The sequence below is a fragment of the Clupea harengus genome, chromosome 25 (genome assembly GCF_900700415.2).
Source record: "Clupea harengus chromosome 25, Ch_v2.0.2, whole genome shotgun sequence".
NCBI classification, from domain to species: Eukaryota; Metazoa; Chordata; class Actinopteri; order Clupeiformes; family Clupeidae; genus Clupea; species Clupea harengus.
The window spans coordinates 14,155,914-14,176,269 of record NC_045176.1 but is presented as its reverse complement, the minus strand read 5'-3'; the positions used below and the strand labels follow the sequence as shown (position 1 = coordinate 14,176,269).

At 45.5% G+C, this 20,356-nt stretch overlaps 1 protein-coding gene across 4 annotated transcripts; it reads right to left on the bottom strand.

Annotated features, from left to right (window-relative positions):
- Positions 1-1,140: 1,140 nt before the first annotated feature.
- Positions 1,141-19,713, bottom strand: smg7 (SMG7 nonsense mediated mRNA decay factor). Of its 4 annotated transcripts, none has more exons than XM_012826331.3 (23): positions 19,547-19,713; positions 16,221-16,252; positions 15,457-15,574; positions 15,079-15,211; positions 14,454-14,625; positions 14,146-14,217; positions 13,732-13,882; positions 13,281-13,416; positions 12,079-12,241; positions 11,587-11,743; positions 11,055-11,125; positions 10,827-10,887; positions 10,603-10,722; positions 9,739-10,201; positions 9,470-9,611; positions 8,810-9,195; positions 7,520-7,900; positions 6,908-7,057; positions 6,518-6,601; positions 5,647-5,803; positions 5,123-5,293; positions 4,804-4,952; positions 1,141-4,455 (listed from the first exon to the last, which is right to left on the bottom strand). In XM_012826331.3, exons 1-23 carry the CDS (start codon positions 19,570-19,572, stop codon positions 4,342-4,344), a joined length of 3,609 nt encoding a protein of 1,202 aa, XP_012681785.2. In that variant the 5' UTR covers positions 19,573-19,713; the 3' UTR covers positions 1,141-4,341. The 4 variants fall into 4 exon arrangements, with proteins under 4 accessions (XP_012681785.2, XP_012681791.2, XP_012681798.2 ...); XM_012826337.3 differs by having other exon boundaries at positions 9,754-10,201; positions 19,547-19,712; XM_012826344.3 differs by lacking the exon at positions 6,908-7,057 and having other exon boundaries at positions 19,547-19,712.
- Between the last annotated feature and the right edge of the window lie 643 nt (positions 19,714-20,356).

Sequence of the window (20,356 nt, the reverse complement as noted above, 5' to 3'; positions counted from 1 at the left end):
ATGCAGTGAAGTCGTCCTGTGCCCTTGGCAGAGAAACAGCCCCAAGGCATAATGTTTCCACCGCCATGCTTGACGGTGGGGATGGTGTTCTTGGGGTGATATTCAGCATTCTTCCCCCTCCAAACGCAGCAAGTCGAGTTGATGGCAAAGAGCTCAATTTTGGTCTCATCTGACCACATCACGTTCTCCCAATCCTCCTTAGAATCATTCAAGTGTTCATTGGCAAACTTCAGACGGCCCTGTACATGTGCTTCCTTGAGCAGGGGGACCTTGCGAGCGCTGCAGGACTTCAAACCATTATGGCGTAGTGTTTTGCCAATGGTTTTCTTGGTGACTGGGGTCCCAGCTGCCTTGAGATCATTCACAAGCTCCCCCCGTTTAGTTCTGGGGTTATCCTGCAGGTTTCGGATGATCACCGATACTGCACGAGGCGAGATCTTGCATGGAGCCCCAGACCGAGGGCGATTGACAGTTGTTTGGTGTTGCTTCCATTTGCTAATAATCGCACCAACTGTTGTCTGCTTCTCACCCAGCTGCTTACCGATAGCCCATTCCAGCCTTGTGCAGGTCTACAATCTTATCTCTGACGTCCTTGGACAACTCTTTGGTCTTGCCCATGGTGGTGAGGTTGAAGGTGCATAGTATGATTCTTTGGACAGGTTTCTTTTATACACGTCACCAGTTGAGATCAGGTGTACCTTTTTTAGGCCTAATGAGGACTAATCTGTGTGCCTCGTGGGCACATAACTGGTCTGTGGGAGCCAGAATTCTTGCTGTTTGGTAGGGGTTAAAATACTTATTTGCTGCGATCAAATGCAAATAAATTCATAACCGTTATAAAAATGCAGTTTTCTGGATGTTTTTGTTGATATTCTGTCTCTCACTGCTAAAATTCACCTACCATTACAATTATAGATCACACATTCTAGTGGGCAAACCTGCAAAATCGACAGGGGGTCAACTACTTATTTTCCCCACTGTATGTCAAGTATTTGTAGCATAAACCCAATTGTATACTCTAATTTATTGGCCAACAGGCCAGTGTTAATAAACCTTTTTGTTGAAAAGGACATCTTTTTTTGTTTACGTTTCATAGACAAAATTCTGAGATCAAAATAAATAAATGAAAACTTCACAGGATGAGGACATGGTTTACTTTATTAAAGGCATAGCTGATTCCAGCGTTTCCAAATGTCTACAGAAAGACAAACACAAAAATTCAGAACACAAGCCCATAACAGGAGACATCTACACTCCGCTAACCAACCCTTCCTCAGGGATTTAAACCCCCCCCCCTCACAGAAAACTTAACATCTCCTCCACCCTAAACAGAGTATTCTGAAGGCCATATTATCATGCAGAAGTTAGGAGGTCATTCTCTCCTGGCAAGCCAAACTCAGGTGGGGGCACATTTCAAATGTGTGCTATGCTGCTGTAAAAACAAAAGCTGGCGGTTTTCTCAGCTGGAACACCCAGTGGGGACTTCAGAATGGAATGTCGGAGCTGCCCAAAGGTGCAGGGTCAATCTCGTATACTGAATAGTGAAGTGGACATCACAGTAGAGCCATATTTGAGGGGAAGTGTTTCCTGCACAGGAGTACACAGAAACAATGGCAGTTCAGAATCAAGGTCATTCTCAGAATGGTTGCCGGGGGCTGCTTGCCCAGTGTCACCACACATCCAAACCTACAGCAAGCACTGGTAGCATGTGGCCAACATCAACATGTGTTGTGTTTCCTCTGAAATCAGTTAAAGAGCACTGGTGCATGTACTGAAAACCCCCAGTGATTTAAAAAGAAAAATAATAATTCCAAAAGAAGGAAAAAAATATATATAAGGCTTAATAGTCCAACACATATCAAAGACTTCATCAGCTTATTTTGTCAAACCACAGCCTCTGGCCTAAATTGTCCCCAAAAATTCAATATGATTAAATTTTTCATTTTTTTAATTACAATTTTTTTTTTTAAATGCAACAAGAGTAGCACAATCACACGGCAAATGGACACATCATTAAGTTGTCTTTAATAAAATGTTCTCTACATGAAAATAAAAACACACTTTCCCCCTCATACAAGATACTCAGTCTTTCTTAGAACCCTTCTCCGTACAAAACGCTTTTACTGTCTGAACCATAAAGAAATGACCATTGTGGATATATTTCATAGAACTCTAAGCCTATGCAACAGCGCCCTCTAGCTTTAAACTGCTGTCCTCAAACAGACACAGGCCAACCTCATGGTCATGGAGATAATCCCGTCTAGACTATAAAAGCTCAATCCTAACACTTGATCTATCACTACAGATATACCAGCCAATAGTCAACACAAATTCACATCTGGTGCACCTATTCGGATACCGCCTGACCTACAAAACGGACCACCTAACAACCTCAGAATACAGACAGTACAGAGAGATGCCATAGTCGGTAGCGGTGTGACTTGTTCCATGTGTTGTGCTGATTTGTGTGGCGTGGTGCTGGCTATTGTCGTGTTATCTTGCAAGTCGTTCCTTCTCCTATCCCACTAAAGAAGTTAAAGAGAGTGACAGACGCATCTCCAGGTGTCCCCCTTTCGTCTCGGCCTTCACTTGTGACAACAGCCTGTGAGGCAGGACGGCGAGTCGCTCTTTCACTGATCCGAGTACAGCTAGTGGTTGTGAAGTGCTCACTTGTCCCATAAAAACCGTCTCCGCTGGCTTGTGTGCCCCGTATTGCTGAACCAGCAGCACTGATGCTGGACCCGTTTGCTCGTCTTAACTCTACAGCAGTGCCAACCATGATAGATAGAATCATTTTGTGTGTGTGTGTGTTGGGTTTTTTTTTGTGTTGTTTTTTTTTTTTTTAAATAAAGGAAAAGAAAAAAAGAAACACTGAACAGGCACAAGAGTTGATAAAGCTGCTTAAAACTAGTAAAAGGCAGAAGAACATGAACAAAAGAATATGTCAGTTATGCAGGTAAGCTAGAGCAAAGACGTACTTAAAGAAACAAGAGGAGGAAGCGGGGGGGGGAGAGTCATATTAAATATATGAGGACCTCCCTCGGTTTGCAGTAAACTATTGAACATATTTACGCAATAATATTTCAGAAAGCTAAAACTCTACAGAACAAGTCACAAAATACAGTATTGTTAATAATTGCAATCTCAATTGCAGCTAATAATACTACACCCTATAAGCTATGATCTAACCCCTAGTTCCTTTTGATTCGGTTGAATTTTTTAGGTATCTTTTCCTTTGATGAGCTATAATGTCACATAAGCTTATGGAGCAATCCCTGGCTACAGTGCAGTGGGGATGCACCTTACTGAAAACACATTTCCACTCTCATCAGCAGAGCGGACGTCACAATGACATCATAGTCCACGTCTGCATCTGTGGCCTAACTGTGTTCGGTGCAGTCGTGACGCGAGACACGCTTCGAGGTTCCAACAGATCGGTTAGCCAAGGACTCTTTTTCCCTTCATTCATTCACTCATTCCTCTCCTGCTTCCACCCCCATCGAGACACACTGCCCTTCCTCTGCCATTCAGAAAACAAATCTAGACTTCAAAACTCAAAAAGTCCTTCTGATACGGTTCTTAACCTTTGATTTTGGTTTTTGTTTTCCTTTTCCCTTAAAACATCAGTTCCATCACCTCCCCCTCCCACACAGAACACACTCACATACACACATCTCCTCTTGCATGTGCAGTGTGTCACACGCACAGAGTGAATCGTGCACATCATAAGGGGAAGCCGATAACAGAGCGTGAGTCAGCAGAGTTTGGGAAGGGGGAAGGGGGAGGGGGGGGATCCAGAATCCTGAAACCCAGGAGAGAGAGGAGGGTAACCTTGAACCAACCCCTCGCCCCACCAGGGAAGCATGGAGGAGGGAGGATGGGAGGGGTCCAGTCAAAGAGGAAGTCTCGTGTTTACTTCCTCAGTGTCAGAGTTCTGCTGCGGCTACGTGCTGAGCAGCGCGATGGGTCAGGTGCTTGCATGCCCTCACTGCCGCCCCCAATGGGCACAGGGTGAGAGACAGAGAGACAGATAGAGAGAGTGAGAGAGTGAGAGAGAGAGAGAGAGGAGAGGAGAGGAGAGGAGAGGGCTGCACCTCCCTCATTTCGGTCAGGCGAGCGGTTTGGTGTTGGAGCCTGTCGCTACGCATCGTTCGCCGTCTCCAGCCTCCATACGCCACTAGCGCCGGTAATTTCCGATTGGAGCTTGTGTTATTTTTTTTCATCTCTTCTTCTTCTTCATCATCATCATCATCATCTTCCTTTTCTTCTTCTTCTTCTTCTTCTTCTTCCTCTTCGTGTTCAGTACGAGGTGTGACTCGGGCGCGGGGCTCCGGCGGCCCCTCAATGCGGCGGGTTCATGGGGCCGTGGCCGCGCTGCTGCTTCTGCTTCTGCTGCATCAGCAGCTGCTCCAGCGCAGACGGGCCTGGCTGCATCATGGAGCTCGACCAGATGGACTGAGGAGCATACACACACACACACACACACACACACACACACACACACACAGTTACCAACACAACCTCACACACCCTTTCAGTTGTTCTTTTCTTAGAATAATGTCGCAATATGTACTTCATAACATGCTTCATTTCCTCAAAGAACATAAGAATTTGTAAGAGCCAATGTTGTAAGCTAAGGGTTGCTACAAAAAAAACATATCTATAGCGTGCATTTCCAGGGACGGGACAGGGGTATTCTTGACCAAAGATGGGTCTGAGGCTACCTATGATTATTCTACCAACCTCCAATAGACATGAGAGGCAGAGAGGCAGAGAGGCAGAGATGCAGATGTGGGGCGTTACCTTGAGGCTGTCCAGCAGGTTGGTGGAGGAGTCCTCCATGGGCATGTCCTGGGTGGCCCAGCTGCTGGTGGGGCCCCCCTGGTGCCAGCTGGTCTCGGGGGCCGTAGAGGAGGCGGCGGGCAGGTAGTCCAGCCCGAAGCCACTCACGCCTGCAGAGAGAGATACAGTCAGCACATGCACTGTAGAACAGCAACTCAGTCTCAGTCATTATTCAAACAAGCGGAGACAGCAGCCAAAGTGAGCATGATTGTTAACATTGTAAGGTCAACCATGCCAGGTGAATTTGGTGTAGTGAATAAAAACTGGGAACCCGGCCTACCCGTCTTCTCTGCCTTCCAGCGGTCGGTGGCTCTTCGGTCTCGGCTGTCGGGCGTGCCGATCGGCCCGAAGTTGGAGAAGGGCAGCGAGGGGTGGCTGTGTGTGGGTGGGGAGGAAGGCAGGCTGCTGGGGTTGGAGGAGTGGGGCGACTGGCTGGCAGGCGTTGAGTGGTCTGACGGGGAACAGAGGCAAATGAGCTATTAAGCACATTTCACATTTGCATTACATTTAGCAGACTAATTTAAGTAGAGTGCGGATAGAAGTGCTTCATCAGTTTGTGCGCTCCCCAGGTATCGAACCGTTGACCTTGAGGCGGTTAGTGCCTTGCAATACCAGTGCCACCATTGGAACACAATGGGAGGGATCACTGAGTGTATCAAAAATACAACAACAATTTAAACGACAGGTCCCTCATTTGATTGCTGGATGTTGGATCTCTCATTTGGTTCTTTACAATGTTACATTCCTGTAGTTCTTACATTAGACCCCATACAGGTGAGATAAAGAAAAAGAGGTTGAATGTACCAGAGCTGGCGGGCAGGGAGGGGGACCAGGGAGTTCCTTCAAACAGGGAGTAGAGCGAGTGCTCCTGGTGCATCATGGGAACATCGGGTTTGGGTGTGGGTACCATGTTCTTCCCATAGGCCTCGCTGAAAATGCTGTTGTTCTGATAGGAGTTCTCCTAGGGACAGAGAGAGAGAGAGAGAGAGAGACATCTCCGTCATTATTGGCATCATGACTCTCCAAGGACAGAATCCCATAAACACCGAAATGTGTGAAGTCTTCTGAGCGCTTCCACTCAAGCCACTCTCACACTACACAGACACACACACACACAGACACACACACACCACACAGACACACACACTCAAGCCACTCTCACACCACACAGACTCTCCACGCTGACTTGACGAGCAGCCCAGACATGGCAGTGTTCACCTCAGACACCAGCTGTCTACAGCACACTTCAATACACATTTATCTAGCTGAGGACAGTCGGAGGCCACCGCGTCTGCAGCTCAGGGCCGCCGACAGACACTCCTAGAAAGCTGAAAAGCCTGCATCAGCAGTAGGGGCATGCATGGAGCCGACACACGCACTAGTGTCTAGGAAGCCGAGGCAAGGCTGTGTGTGAGAGAGAGTGTGGGTGTGTGTGGGTGTGTGTGTGTGTGTGTGTGTGTGTGTGTGTGTGTGTGTGTGTGTGTGTGTGTGTGTAAGAGTGAGTCTGTGTATGTCTGTGTGTGTTTGTGTGCGTGCAAGCGAGCGACCATGAGGGAAAGAGAATGTGTGCGTATGCAAGAGGGATTGCGTGCATGCAAGAGGGAGTGTGTGTATGCGTGTGAGCACGCAAGTGAGAGAGACTAGGAAAGAGTGTGTGTGTGTGCGGCAGCCTGACCTGGATGGGGAATCCAGAGCGGGCTAGCAGGGAAGAGGACTGGCTCATCACCTCAGCACTTTCCATCCTGGACTGATTTGGCATCTGGAAAACACATCCATCCATGACTAGCAGAGTAATCACATCATTGAACACCTTTAGCTCGTGTACTTACTACACAGGTAGTCATTTATAAAAATACACTTTCTATGTGGTGACAACACTATTACATCTTTTTTCAGTATTTTCCCTCTATTATTCATTCCCATTGCAAACAAAACAACTGTGGAGATTCTGCAATGTGTGTAGTGACAGGAGTCCTAATGTTACAGGCACTCTTTCACAGGTGCATTTCCCAAAGCAAGCCCTCCACACCAAGCCCAGCAGTGACAAAGAGAGAGAGCTACATACAAACATGTTTCTCCCAGGAGCAGAGCTAAGAGGGCCAGCCATGGACTGGTAGAAGCCAGGGGGCTTAGCAAAGACCAGCTCCTCCTCTTCCTCAAAGTCCGCTAGAGTTTTTAGCAGGTCGGGAGGAAGAAGAGGGGAGCTCTTGTTGTCCTAGTGGAAGAGAGGGAGCACAGAGCAAAGGAAAGAGAAAAGAGAGAAAGCCCATAAGAAAAAAAAGGGACAGAGAGAAACCGCAAAGATAGGCAGCTGGAAGATGAGGATCTGTCTAACAGAGCAGGAATAAGGATACGTCCAACCAGACTGTGCAGTTACACTAAGTTTTTCATTAGTTAGTGTTGTACCTAAAATATTCTGAACGAATGCAGTTCTGCACATTACTTGTTGAAAGCGCATGGCATGCTGTGATGGACCGTTAGGGGAAAGAGGTGAAACAGAAAGGGAAATGGAAACAAAGCACCTTTTCATGCAAAGTAGAGTAGCGTGTGAACTCTTTAGGAGCTCTTATTTTTTAACACCACAAGGTGTTTTTTGTTTTCCGTTTGGAATAATAATAATAATAATAATAATAATAAAGTGTCCTAGTGTCCTCGCGGTCACTGCTTTCCTCCTTACCTCGTATGGCGGTCCCCTGGTGGTGTTCTCCTGGTCGGGGCAGAACACACCCGGCTGACGCTTGATCATGCGCTCCCCCATGCCAACCCTGCTGTCGGCAATAGAGGCGCGGTACATCGGCTCCCAGTAGAAGTCCTGCTGCACTTTGACCTCTGGGAACTTCAGCTTTTTCTCCATGCTGGCATTAGGGGGCTGCTGGGGCTGCATGGTGACGCTGGAGGACATGGAGTGCTCGAAGAGCTTGAGCGTGTCCTGGGGGGGCATGAAGAAGGGCGGCGGCTGCTGCTGCTGCTGCTGCTGCTTCATGGGCATCTGCATGGCCATCTTCTGAGCCTGCGGCTGGCCCCACATCTGCCCCGGCTGCTCTGCCACTGGCATGTACTGTGACAGAGGGGGAGGGAGAAAGCGATGGAAAGGGGCGAACATTAATAACTCCCCTCTTTATTACAGTGGCAGGTCACTGACTGGACCATCAGGGCTTTCAGCATGATCATAAAACAACCTCCTGAAGGAATACGAGAAGGAATATTGACCCACTGCAGGGCCAAGAACAATTCAAGGGGAAATTGAGAGCTTACTGAATGAAAGGCAGACAGAAATTCAGAGAAAAAAAAAAAACAGAATTGACTTTTCACAAAGTCCAGACCCCCCCCCCCCCCCCCCCCCCAGTTATTGTTGCCATGCCTGTAAAGTTGTTGAGGCTACAAGGGACACATCCGATAAGGCTGTACAGTGAATGTATGAGTCAAAAATCGGTGTCGTTTTTCCCTAACGAGCTGATGTTCTTGTGCAACCCTTAACGGTTTGTTTCTCTTACATAAGGTCACCAGGTTTTTGTGCCCATAATGTAGATGGATACTTGTTGGAATTTGGAGCCAGAACTCTGACCAGAGACTACTTTTACAGAGTACCTTGGAGCCAGAATTCTGAAGCTTGGATCAGTCAAAGATATGTATTTCTTATTTGTGATGCATTAGGCTGGCTAAGGGGTCTTCCACACAGGTTTATCCATCACCGGCATCGCTCCTCTTAAGTTTTGGGCTTTGGGAAGGGGAAGAAAAAGGATGCCCCCTTTTAAGTTTAGGAATACCTGCTATCCAATTTGTAGGTGCCATACGCACACTGTTTCAGAATACTGCACTGTCAAAAGCTTGACATACTTCCCTCACATAGAAACAGCTGCTAAAGTAGGGTTGGACATGAACCATTATGGGGGGGCAGGACTCTGCGAAAGGTGAGTTGGATATATACAAAACAAACTGAAAATAAGTCCAGGGGGTGAGGTCTGACCTGCTGCATGCCGGGATGGTGCGGTGGGCTCTTGCCCAGCTGGGCAGCCTGCTTGGTGGGCGACTGCTGCTGCTGCTGCTGCTGCTGCTGCTGCTGCACCTGGAGCTGCACGGACTGCTGCAAGGCCTGCTGGGAAGGCTGTTGCGGAGGGGGCTGGGTATGGGGCCCCTGGGGGGGACCCTGGGTCATGGCCCCGGGGCCGGAGGGCCGCTGCTGGCTGTAGGGAATGTGTGAGGGTTTCCCAGACTGCACTTGGCCGGCGGGCTGGGCGTGGGAGGCGGGCTGGAGGAAGGGGGCGGGGACAGGGACGCTGGTGGGGAAGGTGAAGCCAGGGCTCATGGAGAAGGCCACAGGGGGGGGGATGACGTACGGAGGGGGAGGGAAACCTGAGGACACACACATTCCACAAAAAGAACCATATTTCAACATGTGTCCGATTAGAAGCTACGTCACATCAACAAATAAATGCTTACGAATGACATACGAGTGATAAATTACTGATTAATGATTAGCACAAATGCATGCTTCTGTTTTAATTAGTGACTACTGAGGCAGTGAGTGGCATTATAAATTCATAAACTGATTACTGAAAAACAGGCTGTGACATTGTGTGTGTGTGAATATATTTCTGTGGAGATCACACTGGCTGGTGTGCCGCACCTGCTCGGCTGGGCAGAGGAGGAAAGGCCCCTGGGTGATGGATGGGGATGAACTGTGAGGAGCCGGTGGTCTGGGTCTGGGTGACGGGGGTCTTCCTCGCCTCAGTCACCGGGGTCTTCCTCACGTCAGCCTGTGTCTTCACCTTTACACATACAAACAGTGGATCGATTACTGCAATGTTAATCAAACGTCAATCAAATCAAATGGATTTAAATCATTAATCCAAGAGAGGGATTGAGGGATGTTAACACTGAAATTGTAAACGTCACCTCGTTGCTGTGTACCTGTTTCCCAGCGTCGCATGCCTTGTCGTGGCTATTCTTCTTCACCTCGCTCTTCCTCTTGCCCTCCTTCTTCTGCTCGCTCTTGCCGGCGGCTCCGTTGCCCTTGCCGTAGCCGGCACGTTCCTTGCCCCCATCCCTCTGGTGCTGGCCGCGCCCCTGACCCTGACCCTGGCCCTGGCCCTGGCCCTGCTCCCGGCTCTGCTCGCGGGGCTTGATGTTCTCCTTGAAGGTGACCACCGGCCTCTCGCTGATGTCCAGCACGCTGTTCTGGCTCTTCCCGGCCGACAGGACCGACTTGAGACCCAGCGAGCCCTCGTGGGACATCTGCTCGCCGTTGGACGATTCCTGGAGGACAGGCGTGTCCTTCTCTTGGGGCTCCTCGATGACCTTCTCTGGGATGTCGGTGATGAACAACAGCAGGCCGTCACTCACCCTGTACTGGATGAGCCTGAAAGCAGAGCAGGCAGGCAGAGAGCGTTCAGGTCAAACAAACAAACGAAGGGTCATTTCCGTATTCATTAAAAGTGTCACATTAACCTATGCTGAAGACAGCTCAGCTTCTTTATTTCGGCATTAATAATACACATTTCACTTCACTAGAAAGAAATGTAAAGGACAGCAGAGGCCTGATTGCATGGACAAAACAAAGAGCAACAAAATCCTGAGACAATGGAAACCACCTGGAGAATTCTTGTTTTTCTTGTCTTGTTTTTGATGAGTAAACCCCATCACAATGTCAGTGAAAGAGAAAGTGAAGGAAAGAGATTTCAAAGCTTGAGATGGGAAAGTACCACATTTTAAAGGGTGAATGGCGTGATTAAAGTGGAAAGGCTGTGACTGACAACTTACCCGTGCTGGTTGTCTGCCACCCACTTGCCCAGGCTGATGAGACGCTGATGGCGAGAGTGCACCACAAGGCCATCCTTGCCGATGGCAATGCCTTGGTGCCCTTTGGAGAAGTCCAGAGTCCTGGGCAAGCATACCATATATCAGATATGTACAGCAAGGAAAAAAAAAAAAACACTAAAAAAATACATGTATCATTACATGTAAACATTTCCTCTGCCACTCACCGTAGGGCAGGTCGGAGGGCCAAAAAGCCTTGCAGCTCAAACTCTTCAGGGAGAGGGGTGACTGAAGAGGACAGACAGGCCATTTCAAGAGACAATATCCAAACCATGCAAAATAATACCAATGTCAACTCACTACTACAATGTTACCTTAACTGTGAATAAGGCAGCAAACTCACATGATGATAGACAAATGGCACACACAAAGTTCAAGCCAAAAATCAAGTTTACCTGATACACACGACACATCATCTTCCTTGGGCTGGAAGCTGTTGAGAATAGACACAAGCCATGGCCAGACGCTACGGAAAGAGAGAGGGAAGATCATATGGCTACATAGTTTTGGCAAGTTACTGACACATTTAAAAGGTCCAATTGACAGCTATTCTCCCTACCAGTAAAGATGCTAAATGCAAAAAAACTACTAAGGTTTTTAGCACATGAAAACACCTCTGTGAGAGTAACTGACAACTTCTGAACGAGTGCGACCCGAAATTGAAATTTGATAATGCTCTGGGTGCACATTCAATCCCAGTGGTTGAAAACCCTCCCCTCCACATGTTGTTTCATGATGCTTCCCTGCCTATTGCTCCTTTAATATCTCCATGCCGTACAACTGCTCTTCATTACCAAGGCAGATGTTGTATTGTGTTAGGGGAAGACAAATTATGGAGGGGGGGGGGGGGGGGGTACAACAGAGGGCTACTTCAAGAGCCCCAAAAGAGAACATGGGGAAAAAAAAAAAGGAGTCGTTGGGACATACTACTGTCTCTTGTCCACGACGCTCTCTGTGAAGACAGTGGGTCTCAGCTTCAGCCAGTCCAGGGACACTTTGATGGCCGGGAGAGGACACTCGCCCATGATCTCCTCCCGGTTCTTCGTCAGTAACACTCGGCTGCACATCGCTCCCAGGAAAGACACTGGAAGTAAACCGCACCACAGACGCAGATTAGAGCAGCACAGCGCATCACCGTCTCTTTCAGGCCATACACAAACAAGCAATGCTCTCAGGCAGAAATGTCTAATAAACAAACCCCAACTGTGGTTGTTACGCAACACCACAAATAAAAAAGAAAACGAAAAACACATGATTATCCTTCTGTAACTGAGCCAGGAGGCCAACAAGCCTCCTGACTTCTCCCATTTTAATTTAACTGATTTATGAGAGACTGACATCCAGAGAGTGCCAGCAGCATGCCAATCAGTGAGGCCATTTCATCTATGCAAGGTGGCGGATGAGTCAGGCGTTACGTACTGAAGAGGCCCAGGAGCTGGAACCAACTGATCTGCTCATCTGAGCTGAAGCTCGGCTCGTCCGCCTCGTTAGTGAAGTCCCGCAGGTGGTGGAGCTCAAACAGGTTAATCACCGTGATGTGGACCAGCTGCTGGGAGCTGAACGCTTTCTGGAGAATCAATCGCTGCAAAGGACACACACACACAAAGAACAAGAAGTGAGGATGTATGCTTGTGACTGATGAGTAAATATCAATACATTGAAATAAATATTAGTTTAAATTTGCATTAAAATATCCATTTACGTATGCAACCAAAATACAACATAAACAATCAAAGAAATCTTTCAAAGAAAACTTTTGTGGGAGTTGGTATTACAAAGAACATGTTTCAGATGTACCGCAACATATAGCAGATTTCGTTTATGTATATGCATCAAGCTGAAGGCAGCCTTTCAGAGCGACTGAACACACCAAACCGATATCAAAGAACTAGTGGCGAGCATCAAAGAACTAACTGTTGCGTCGCCTCACATCCCCGTGTCTGGACCAAAAAGTCGAAAAATAAGGAGAAACCGGGTGGAATCATGGATACTACAGCATCAGGCTCTAGGGGCTTTCCCAAGCCTGTGTTGAGAGCTGGAATACAATTCAAATTCAATTCAATTTTATATATAGCGCCAAAACAATAAAAGAGCCCAGGTTGGTATTAGAGCTGGTAATTTGTTGCAACAGCCAATATTACAGATGACTAAACTGTCGGCCAGAGGATTCTAATGCCAGGCTCTGGTCTTCTGAATAGTTGAATAGGCAGTTGTCCACCTCCTGTTAGAAATGTGACAGTAAATGTGGGGGCCACCTTTCCAGGGTTAGCCAATCAGAGTGATCTCTCTCTTACCGACGAGCTCCACTGCCGATTCAGCTCAATCAGCTAGCGCCAACGGTGTGGGACACACTGCAAAAACTAGGGCCACAGACACTCACCAATGGCCCAACAGTGACCGCCGGCTTGGTGTGTCAAGGGCTTTAGCATCTATCAACAGCACCTGAGGTGTACCGAGGAGCTAACCACTTTTCCCTTTACTTCACAATTTCTTTAACTTCGAACAGCTATAGAGCAAGGGCACAACGGCATAGAAACAGAAACATGCCGCTTGAAATGGAAAAACTACACTTTGATTGAGGCTGCTCTGACATTTCTGCTGTAAACTAAGACTGAGGGTACCTGGAACTGCTCCTCCAGCTTCTCCCTCAGGGTGCTGAGCTTGTCCGGGCTCTTGCTGAGGTACACGTGGCCATGGAACTTGATGAAGGCCTTGATGAAATCGGACACGCTCCACTTGGACTTCACCTCGTCACGACTGCAGGAGGGATAAGAGGGAGAACACCAGGGAATGGTGTCAAATTCCTTCAAATACCTGATCCATGTATTAAGAAACCGGTTTAAAGGCGTATTATAGATGAAGAGGTCCCTCATTATAACATTACAGATTTCTTCCCATTGCATTCGTTTACTTAGCAGACACTTTTAAAGCAGCCTACAGTACAGTGCAGATATCCATTTCCATCAGTATGTGCGCTCCCTGGATATCAAACCCATGACCTCGGTGTTGTTAACACCTTGCTCTACCAGTTGCATTAGAAGAGCACTTTCCCTTCCTGCTGTGAGGCATTACCTCTCAAGAGCTTTAGAGAGAGCCTTCTGCAGGTTGGTGGAGGCAGCAGGGAAAGGGAACTTGACAGCAATGCTCCTGCAGTAGTAGAAGATGGTTGTGAGGTGATCTCCTTTGGAGGAGGCCAGGATGGCAAGCTGATTGTAGGGCTGGCCTGCATGGGAAAATGACACAGAAGAGAGCGGGTTCTAAAAGCTATTCAGTCTTGTCAGTCTTCACAATTGATTTGATCCTCATGCTTCCAAGAAAAAAGAAATTGTGTCATGGTTCCACCAAATCGCAAGTATAAATCAGGTGTAAGAGGCTATATATTAGTTGGACTGACCAAGTCATACCTCAAAATATATAAAATACCCAGTAAAACAGATTAGTGCTTTAGCCTTGAGCCTGTTAAACAGAAATTAATGTCACACTTGCCATTTGAAGGAACGAGTTGGGCTGCATGTCTGTAATAGGATTCTGCCTGGCTGGTTTGATTGCGGTAACGTGCTGAAAGGAAGGTAGAGGAAGAACAATCAATGAATAACTACAAGCCTCGTGTCACTGGATGAGAAAATGTTTTTGAATTACTCTATGAGGCCATGTATGACTACAGCAGCTAATATTATTGTACTGTTGCCAAAAGGTGAAATACAAGATTCAATGATGTAAAAAATGATATAAAACTTGATCCAGTAATCCAAGATGCTTGTGGCATCTCAGCTGGCTGGTGTTGACGGTCTCACCAATGTCTCCAAGATGAACGAGACAGTGCTGGCAGATGTAGGAGCAAGAGCTGGGCTGGGGCTTCACTATGCTGCTGGTGCTGCTCTGTTTATTGCTGATGATACCCAGCTGAGATGACTTCACACGGCAAGGCAAGTCCACGTTAAAAACTGTGCAGAGCTCTTGCAACAACTGCGAGAGAGAAGGAAGAAGAAACAGAGAAACAATGCAAGTCATTTTTCCCCTTAAAAAAAAAAAAGGGTCCTGCCATTGCTTTAAAGTCCCTCTCCTGGCACTAATTAAATCCCCAAAAACGCATCTCTGTTCCTCAAAAGTACATGTTTGAAAGTTTTTTTGAAAGGTGGAAATACTCAGCCATGACGTTGACTGCTTGTTGCACTCATGATACGTCATGTATCAGATAAAAAAATTAAAAAAACACCATATGGACATGTTAACAAGGTTAAAAACTTGATTTTCACCACAGGGAGTCTTTAAACAAACAAAGTCTTTCCATTTATGGAATTGGAGCCTTTACCCAATCAAAATAAAAGCGGGTTGTGTGCTCATTCTGAAAGGTGCGATTTTTGGTCTTTGCTCAAACAGAATGGTATACCCCCACCAGTGAAAATCCCTGAGACTTGCCTGTGTGTAGAATCCACTCGCCGCCTCCAGAAACAGCGACAGATTTGCTTGCACTTCACTTCGGTTCGGGTTGGCTCTGTTCTTAGCTTGACTCTGAAGTGTTGTTATTTGATTCTTAAAAGCATGGTTCCAGCTGGGAAAAAACAGAACACCACTAGTTTCAACTTCACCTGAAGAGCGAGTACACCTGTACCCTAACGAAGAGAACAAAACATGCTGAAGAAACAGGCCACAGTTGCAAACTAAATTTGCTCTCCATTTCTGCTTTCCTGAATGTATTTAACAGCCCACCATCAACTTTCATGCCATTCTACATACATCGGGGGTTAAACACATAATACATTTGGATATGAAAATATTACAAATGAAACCACATACAGGTCTTGTTCCACTTTTTTATCCAGCGCATACTCCAGGTCTGTCACCAGCATTTTCTGGTACAAATCCTGAAGCGCCTGTCGTGACGTCCAGACCTCTGCGGCACCAAGCTTTGAATCTGCGTAAATCAACAAATAAACTGACATTAAAAGGTCTCCTTCTGCTAGGCTATATTTGGTCATGTATCTCTACCTTATTTACAAATGAGAACCCAAATAGCATGCAATAGCTGGGCTTCCATCCAACTCATACTCATATTTTAGGCGCATTTATTAAAATTTGGCTAAAATAAATGCGCATTTGTGCACATTTCCATCTGTTGTGTAATGCAAATTTTAAAAGTGGACACTCTCCTAATCAAGGGAGGAGTTCTGAACAGCTGTGAGTTCAGACCATGACCTTGTCAGGGCAAATCTAACGGAAGCCATCAACCTTAGTCACACTATACCCTATGAGAAAGTGCACAATACCCTATGTGAGTTAATCCACCCCCCACCCAAGTGAATACAATTCGTATTCGACTTACTCAATTTTATGCAAATTTCAAGCATTTGAGTAGTCAAAATTCATAGTTGAATGGAAACCCAGCTACTGTTGGCTTTTCCAAGATCACTTGGTAACAGCATGCGACACCATGGTTACAAAAAACATTCAGATGTTCTTGAGAATTATCATCAGGCAGAGCACACAGAAATAGCTAAATCAAGGCAAAACAGAATAGCACAGAACGAACAGAGTATTGAAGTTTCAGGATCAAGACATACCCGTCATGTCAGCCTTGAGGGCTTCTGCCTGTCTGCTCAAAGAAACACAGGAAAGCAGTGTTAATGACCAAAAGCCTAGAAAAACAATAATACTGTTAAGCAATTAGTGTGTAGTATGTCTGGATATATTAGTTTGATATAACACTAACTTCCATTCATATGTTAAATAGATGTTAACTTGTACTTCGGTTTAAATCTATGGGATAGCCAGTGTTCCCGCATCACGGGGAGAGAGACACGGTGATAATGACTGCAGCAGGTTCTTTCAGTGGTGCCACACCAAGCATTAGATACCATAATATGAGAGCCTATGCTTTATCTATGTCTGCTATGTTCAATACTATGATTAAGCTTACAGATAGTTTCACATACAGCATATCATAACAGTCTGTTCTGTTCTGTTCTCTGAACATTGACTTGCAAAGGTCTGATCGGCAAAACATTGATCTGCAAAACAATCCCAGACTGTGATATCACCTGTTGCATTCCAAGTGAAACGCACACAGAGGATCGCAGCTGATTCTTAAGGCACACAAAGACCGAAGCCAAGAAGCATTCATCCTATGTGAGTGAGAGCAACTATCTAACTGATGAAACAAACTGTTTTAGCTGGTTTATCATGTTGTTGACACAGACCGAACAGAACATCTCTGCTGTGTAGGGACAGCAACAAAGATCTCAGGTTTCCCTCCTAACTCTTCATCTTTTTTGTAGAGAAACCAATGCTCTTTCTTAAAAGTCCAACATTCCACTCCCGAATGTGAATATGAATACGATGAATAGGAATTTGAAACAGCCCGACAATTATGGATGATAATCATGATATGGCAATAATTAAGACTAACTATGCAATGACACATTTGTATGGGTATTAGTCAAAGACTTCAGTTTCTTTCAAGGGATCATTTTCATATGTTTCATCATCAAGTCATGAACATTTTAAAAAGACAGTGACCTGAAGCTGTTTACATGGTCAGATTAAACAACTTTTGAGGAAACAAAGTGTGGTTATTTATTTGTTCCTACTGCAATTAAGACCGTACTGTAATGAATGCATTCAGAATGTATTTACATGACACTTGGGCAAACTGTGGTAATAGAGTACCGAATGACGTGTGATGTCACACGTTTTCAGATCACTTGACGTGAGTTGAGAGAGGTAGTGTTAAACATATTTTGACCTAATAGGCCTATGTCTATTTTGAAAGACAAATCAGATTGTTTGCCAATCCATGGTGGTGTTGTGTCAGTGATAGGTTTGTACTGCTACAACTTTTCTAGTTCTCGCAGCCATAGAAAAACATTGCAGATGGTAAAATTGGCAGGCCATTTCTCTGCGTATCCCTTGCAATAAGAATAAACATGCATCATAAACATAAACAGAATAAACACGACACAAGTTTGCACATCATTATTTCAATTAGAGTAAACGCCAACTCTTTCACCAATCCAATACATCGTTTTCCCTGTTGGCAAAGAGGTTGCTAGATAGCCAGCTTGTTAGTCGGCTACATCACACCACACCAACATGAAAAGCCACCACGCAATTTGTTTTGATTCTCCCGGTCACTGATGTTGATGGACCTTTTGGCAAATGCCGAAGTATTCTAAGTTAGAGTGGTTCTATCAGACAGAATTCGGGACATTCTGTTTAATTTCACTTGCTGAACAATACGAGTTAGTAGACAGTAAAGACATACGTTATAACCACTGCCACCTGCATGCAGTGGCGGTTGTCAAGACATCCAAAGCAGTTCATTCTTTCACATCAGACTAGTTGCAGCCAGAGCATCTAGATAGCTATTTACTCAGCTAGCGCTGATATGACACACGCGATACAACATCAGCATCTGATGAATTGTCAAATGCATTCAATCTCTAAATACAATTATACAATCTGGTATCTTGGTCGCTTATAACCTCGCCTGCTAGCAACAGGTAAACAGTGTTGGCTACGGTTACCATGGTTAACCTCAAGGTTACCGAGCTTAAGCAAGGCTAGCTAGCACCACGACTGTCTCCCGATTCCCATGTTACCATAAGCTACGGTTCACAGCCTACAGCAAGGACTGCTCAAGCTGACCATTAAATGCTGACAAACAGCACAATAAGTATCTCAATGAACATTCGATAGCGTTACCATATAACAGTAGAGATCAGTGTCTAAAGCCAGGGAGAATTCAGCTTAGTGGCAAATGTACAGATGTCAGTTGCAAAGCATCTATTATACCATGGCACATATACAGTTAGCGAAGATACCCAGTGATGGCTATCCTAGACAGCTAACTGCTACCTTGACACAAACTGTACAAAGACGCACTCAGTAACAACACTGTCTTATCTGCACTTGTTAGCCAAATGGTTACAATACGGTTTAAGACATGTCATCCATTAGAGTGGGAAACGTTAGCCAGGATTCCAGAGTTAGTACTGTCATTTTCAGAGTTGTTTAAATCAACAAGCTAGCTAGCTACCTGAATAGCGACGTTATCCTATCTTCATAACATGAGTATTAGCTAGCATTACCGTACTTAGCATTACGCACTAGCAAGATCTAAATCGAGGTACATTCACTTTGGTTTGCTAGTGTTGATACGAGCACAGGTAAATTAATAGCCAACATAAAGCTGGTCCTTTTCGAGTTCGTTTCAATTTGTCGTTTCAAATGAATGGCCATCTAATGTTAGCGCTTGTTAACCTCTCTTTCGCAAACGTTTGCTAGCACAACAGCAATGCATGTCTCCAAGTTAACTTGACAGATGTGTTGTACTACCTTGATATTTCCACGTAATTGGTTTGTCAAAAGGTAACAACAAACATACAAGTGTTTTGTCCAAGTTTATATAGAGAGTTATGTCGGGAGGATATAAGAATTTCGGGTTAGTTAATGGTTTGGCAGTTAAAATCCTGACACCACCACCGCTGGATGAAAACATTGCCATCACTTCAGTTTTCGGTGAAACGCTAACAACATTGATAGCTGGTTAGCTCTACGCGTTTGCTTTCGCACGACCCAAAAATATAAACGCTTGAGTTTAGCCTCTGTGCTGTTTGCTATACAATATTGCAATGTTTGGGGGAGAATAGTGTTTACATTTTAATCTACAACAGTCAACTCACTGTTACTAAAGCCGGTTCAACTATGAATTTAGCAAGCTAGCTGCTTAGGAAAGCTGTTCAGTTGTCTAATAGCAAGTAAGCTACGCTAGATAGCTAGCTACCAAACGTTAGCTGCCTTCCGACAATGTTTTTGCTAATTTTGTATGTTATATCAATCACAAAATCGATCACTGAAATTCAGATACATAAACATAAACAATAAATACCGTAAATATTGGGCGCAGAGGTTCATCCTGCCCGATCGCCGGTCTTTAGACAACGACTAGTTCAAAAGCTAGAGTTTCTCCCGGCGCCATATTGTTCCTCACTAGTCACTACTAGCTCGAGCAGCCAAAGAGGGGAGGGTACTAAGCTTGAATACAAAGTCAGGCGCGTCGTAGACCAACAGCATGCTTTATGGCTATCTGAGAAGTCGTTTCCATATTAACCAAAACGATAGGCTGAAATATTTTGGCGAAATCCTACAATGGAGACAGAGGGCAATTCAGTCCCACCCAACGCGGAGGAGAACACATTTCATCACTCTCCATTGACTCTATTGTTTGAAGGTGCCTCCTTGTCACTTCTGTCTGCCAGCAAAAAAATTGAAAAATGCTTAAAAGCTGCTGTATGATGGGATGCACTACCAACAGGGTAAAGAACACAGAACTAAGTTTTAGCGCTAGCTATCTAACAGGCTTCTGGCCAAGCTTGGTAGTGGGAATTCTAGCTATAACACAGCCGAAACTGTCTCTTGCAAACCACATTCAAATTTGAGAAATTAAAACAATTATCCCAAACAACATTTCCGCTACTAGACCCTCCAGGGACCAGTGTTAAGCTGCTTGTTTTTACCCCGCTGGTCTTAGGTTTACGGTGTCTATTGACTTAAATTCACTCAAATTCGCGCAAATGTCCTGCCGTTGGCATAAAGCATACACAATTTCACTTTAATAAAGTACTACACCTGAAAGTATATAAAAAGAATAAAATCTTTGTTTAAAACTCAGATCCTGACTAAAGCTCATACACGGTGA

Coding starts and splice junctions, on each gene's coding strand:
- smg7 (XM_012826331.3), bottom strand. CDS start 19,572: ATGAACCTCTGCGCCCAATATTTACG. Junction 15,575..16,220: donor CCTCAAGGCTGACATGACGG/GTATGTCTTGAT, acceptor TGATTTACGCAG/ATTCAAAGCTTGGTGCCGCA. Junction 6,602..6,907: donor CTCCTGGGAGAAACATGTTT/GTATGTAGCTCT, acceptor TGTGTTTTCCAG/ATGCCAAATCAGTCCAGGAT.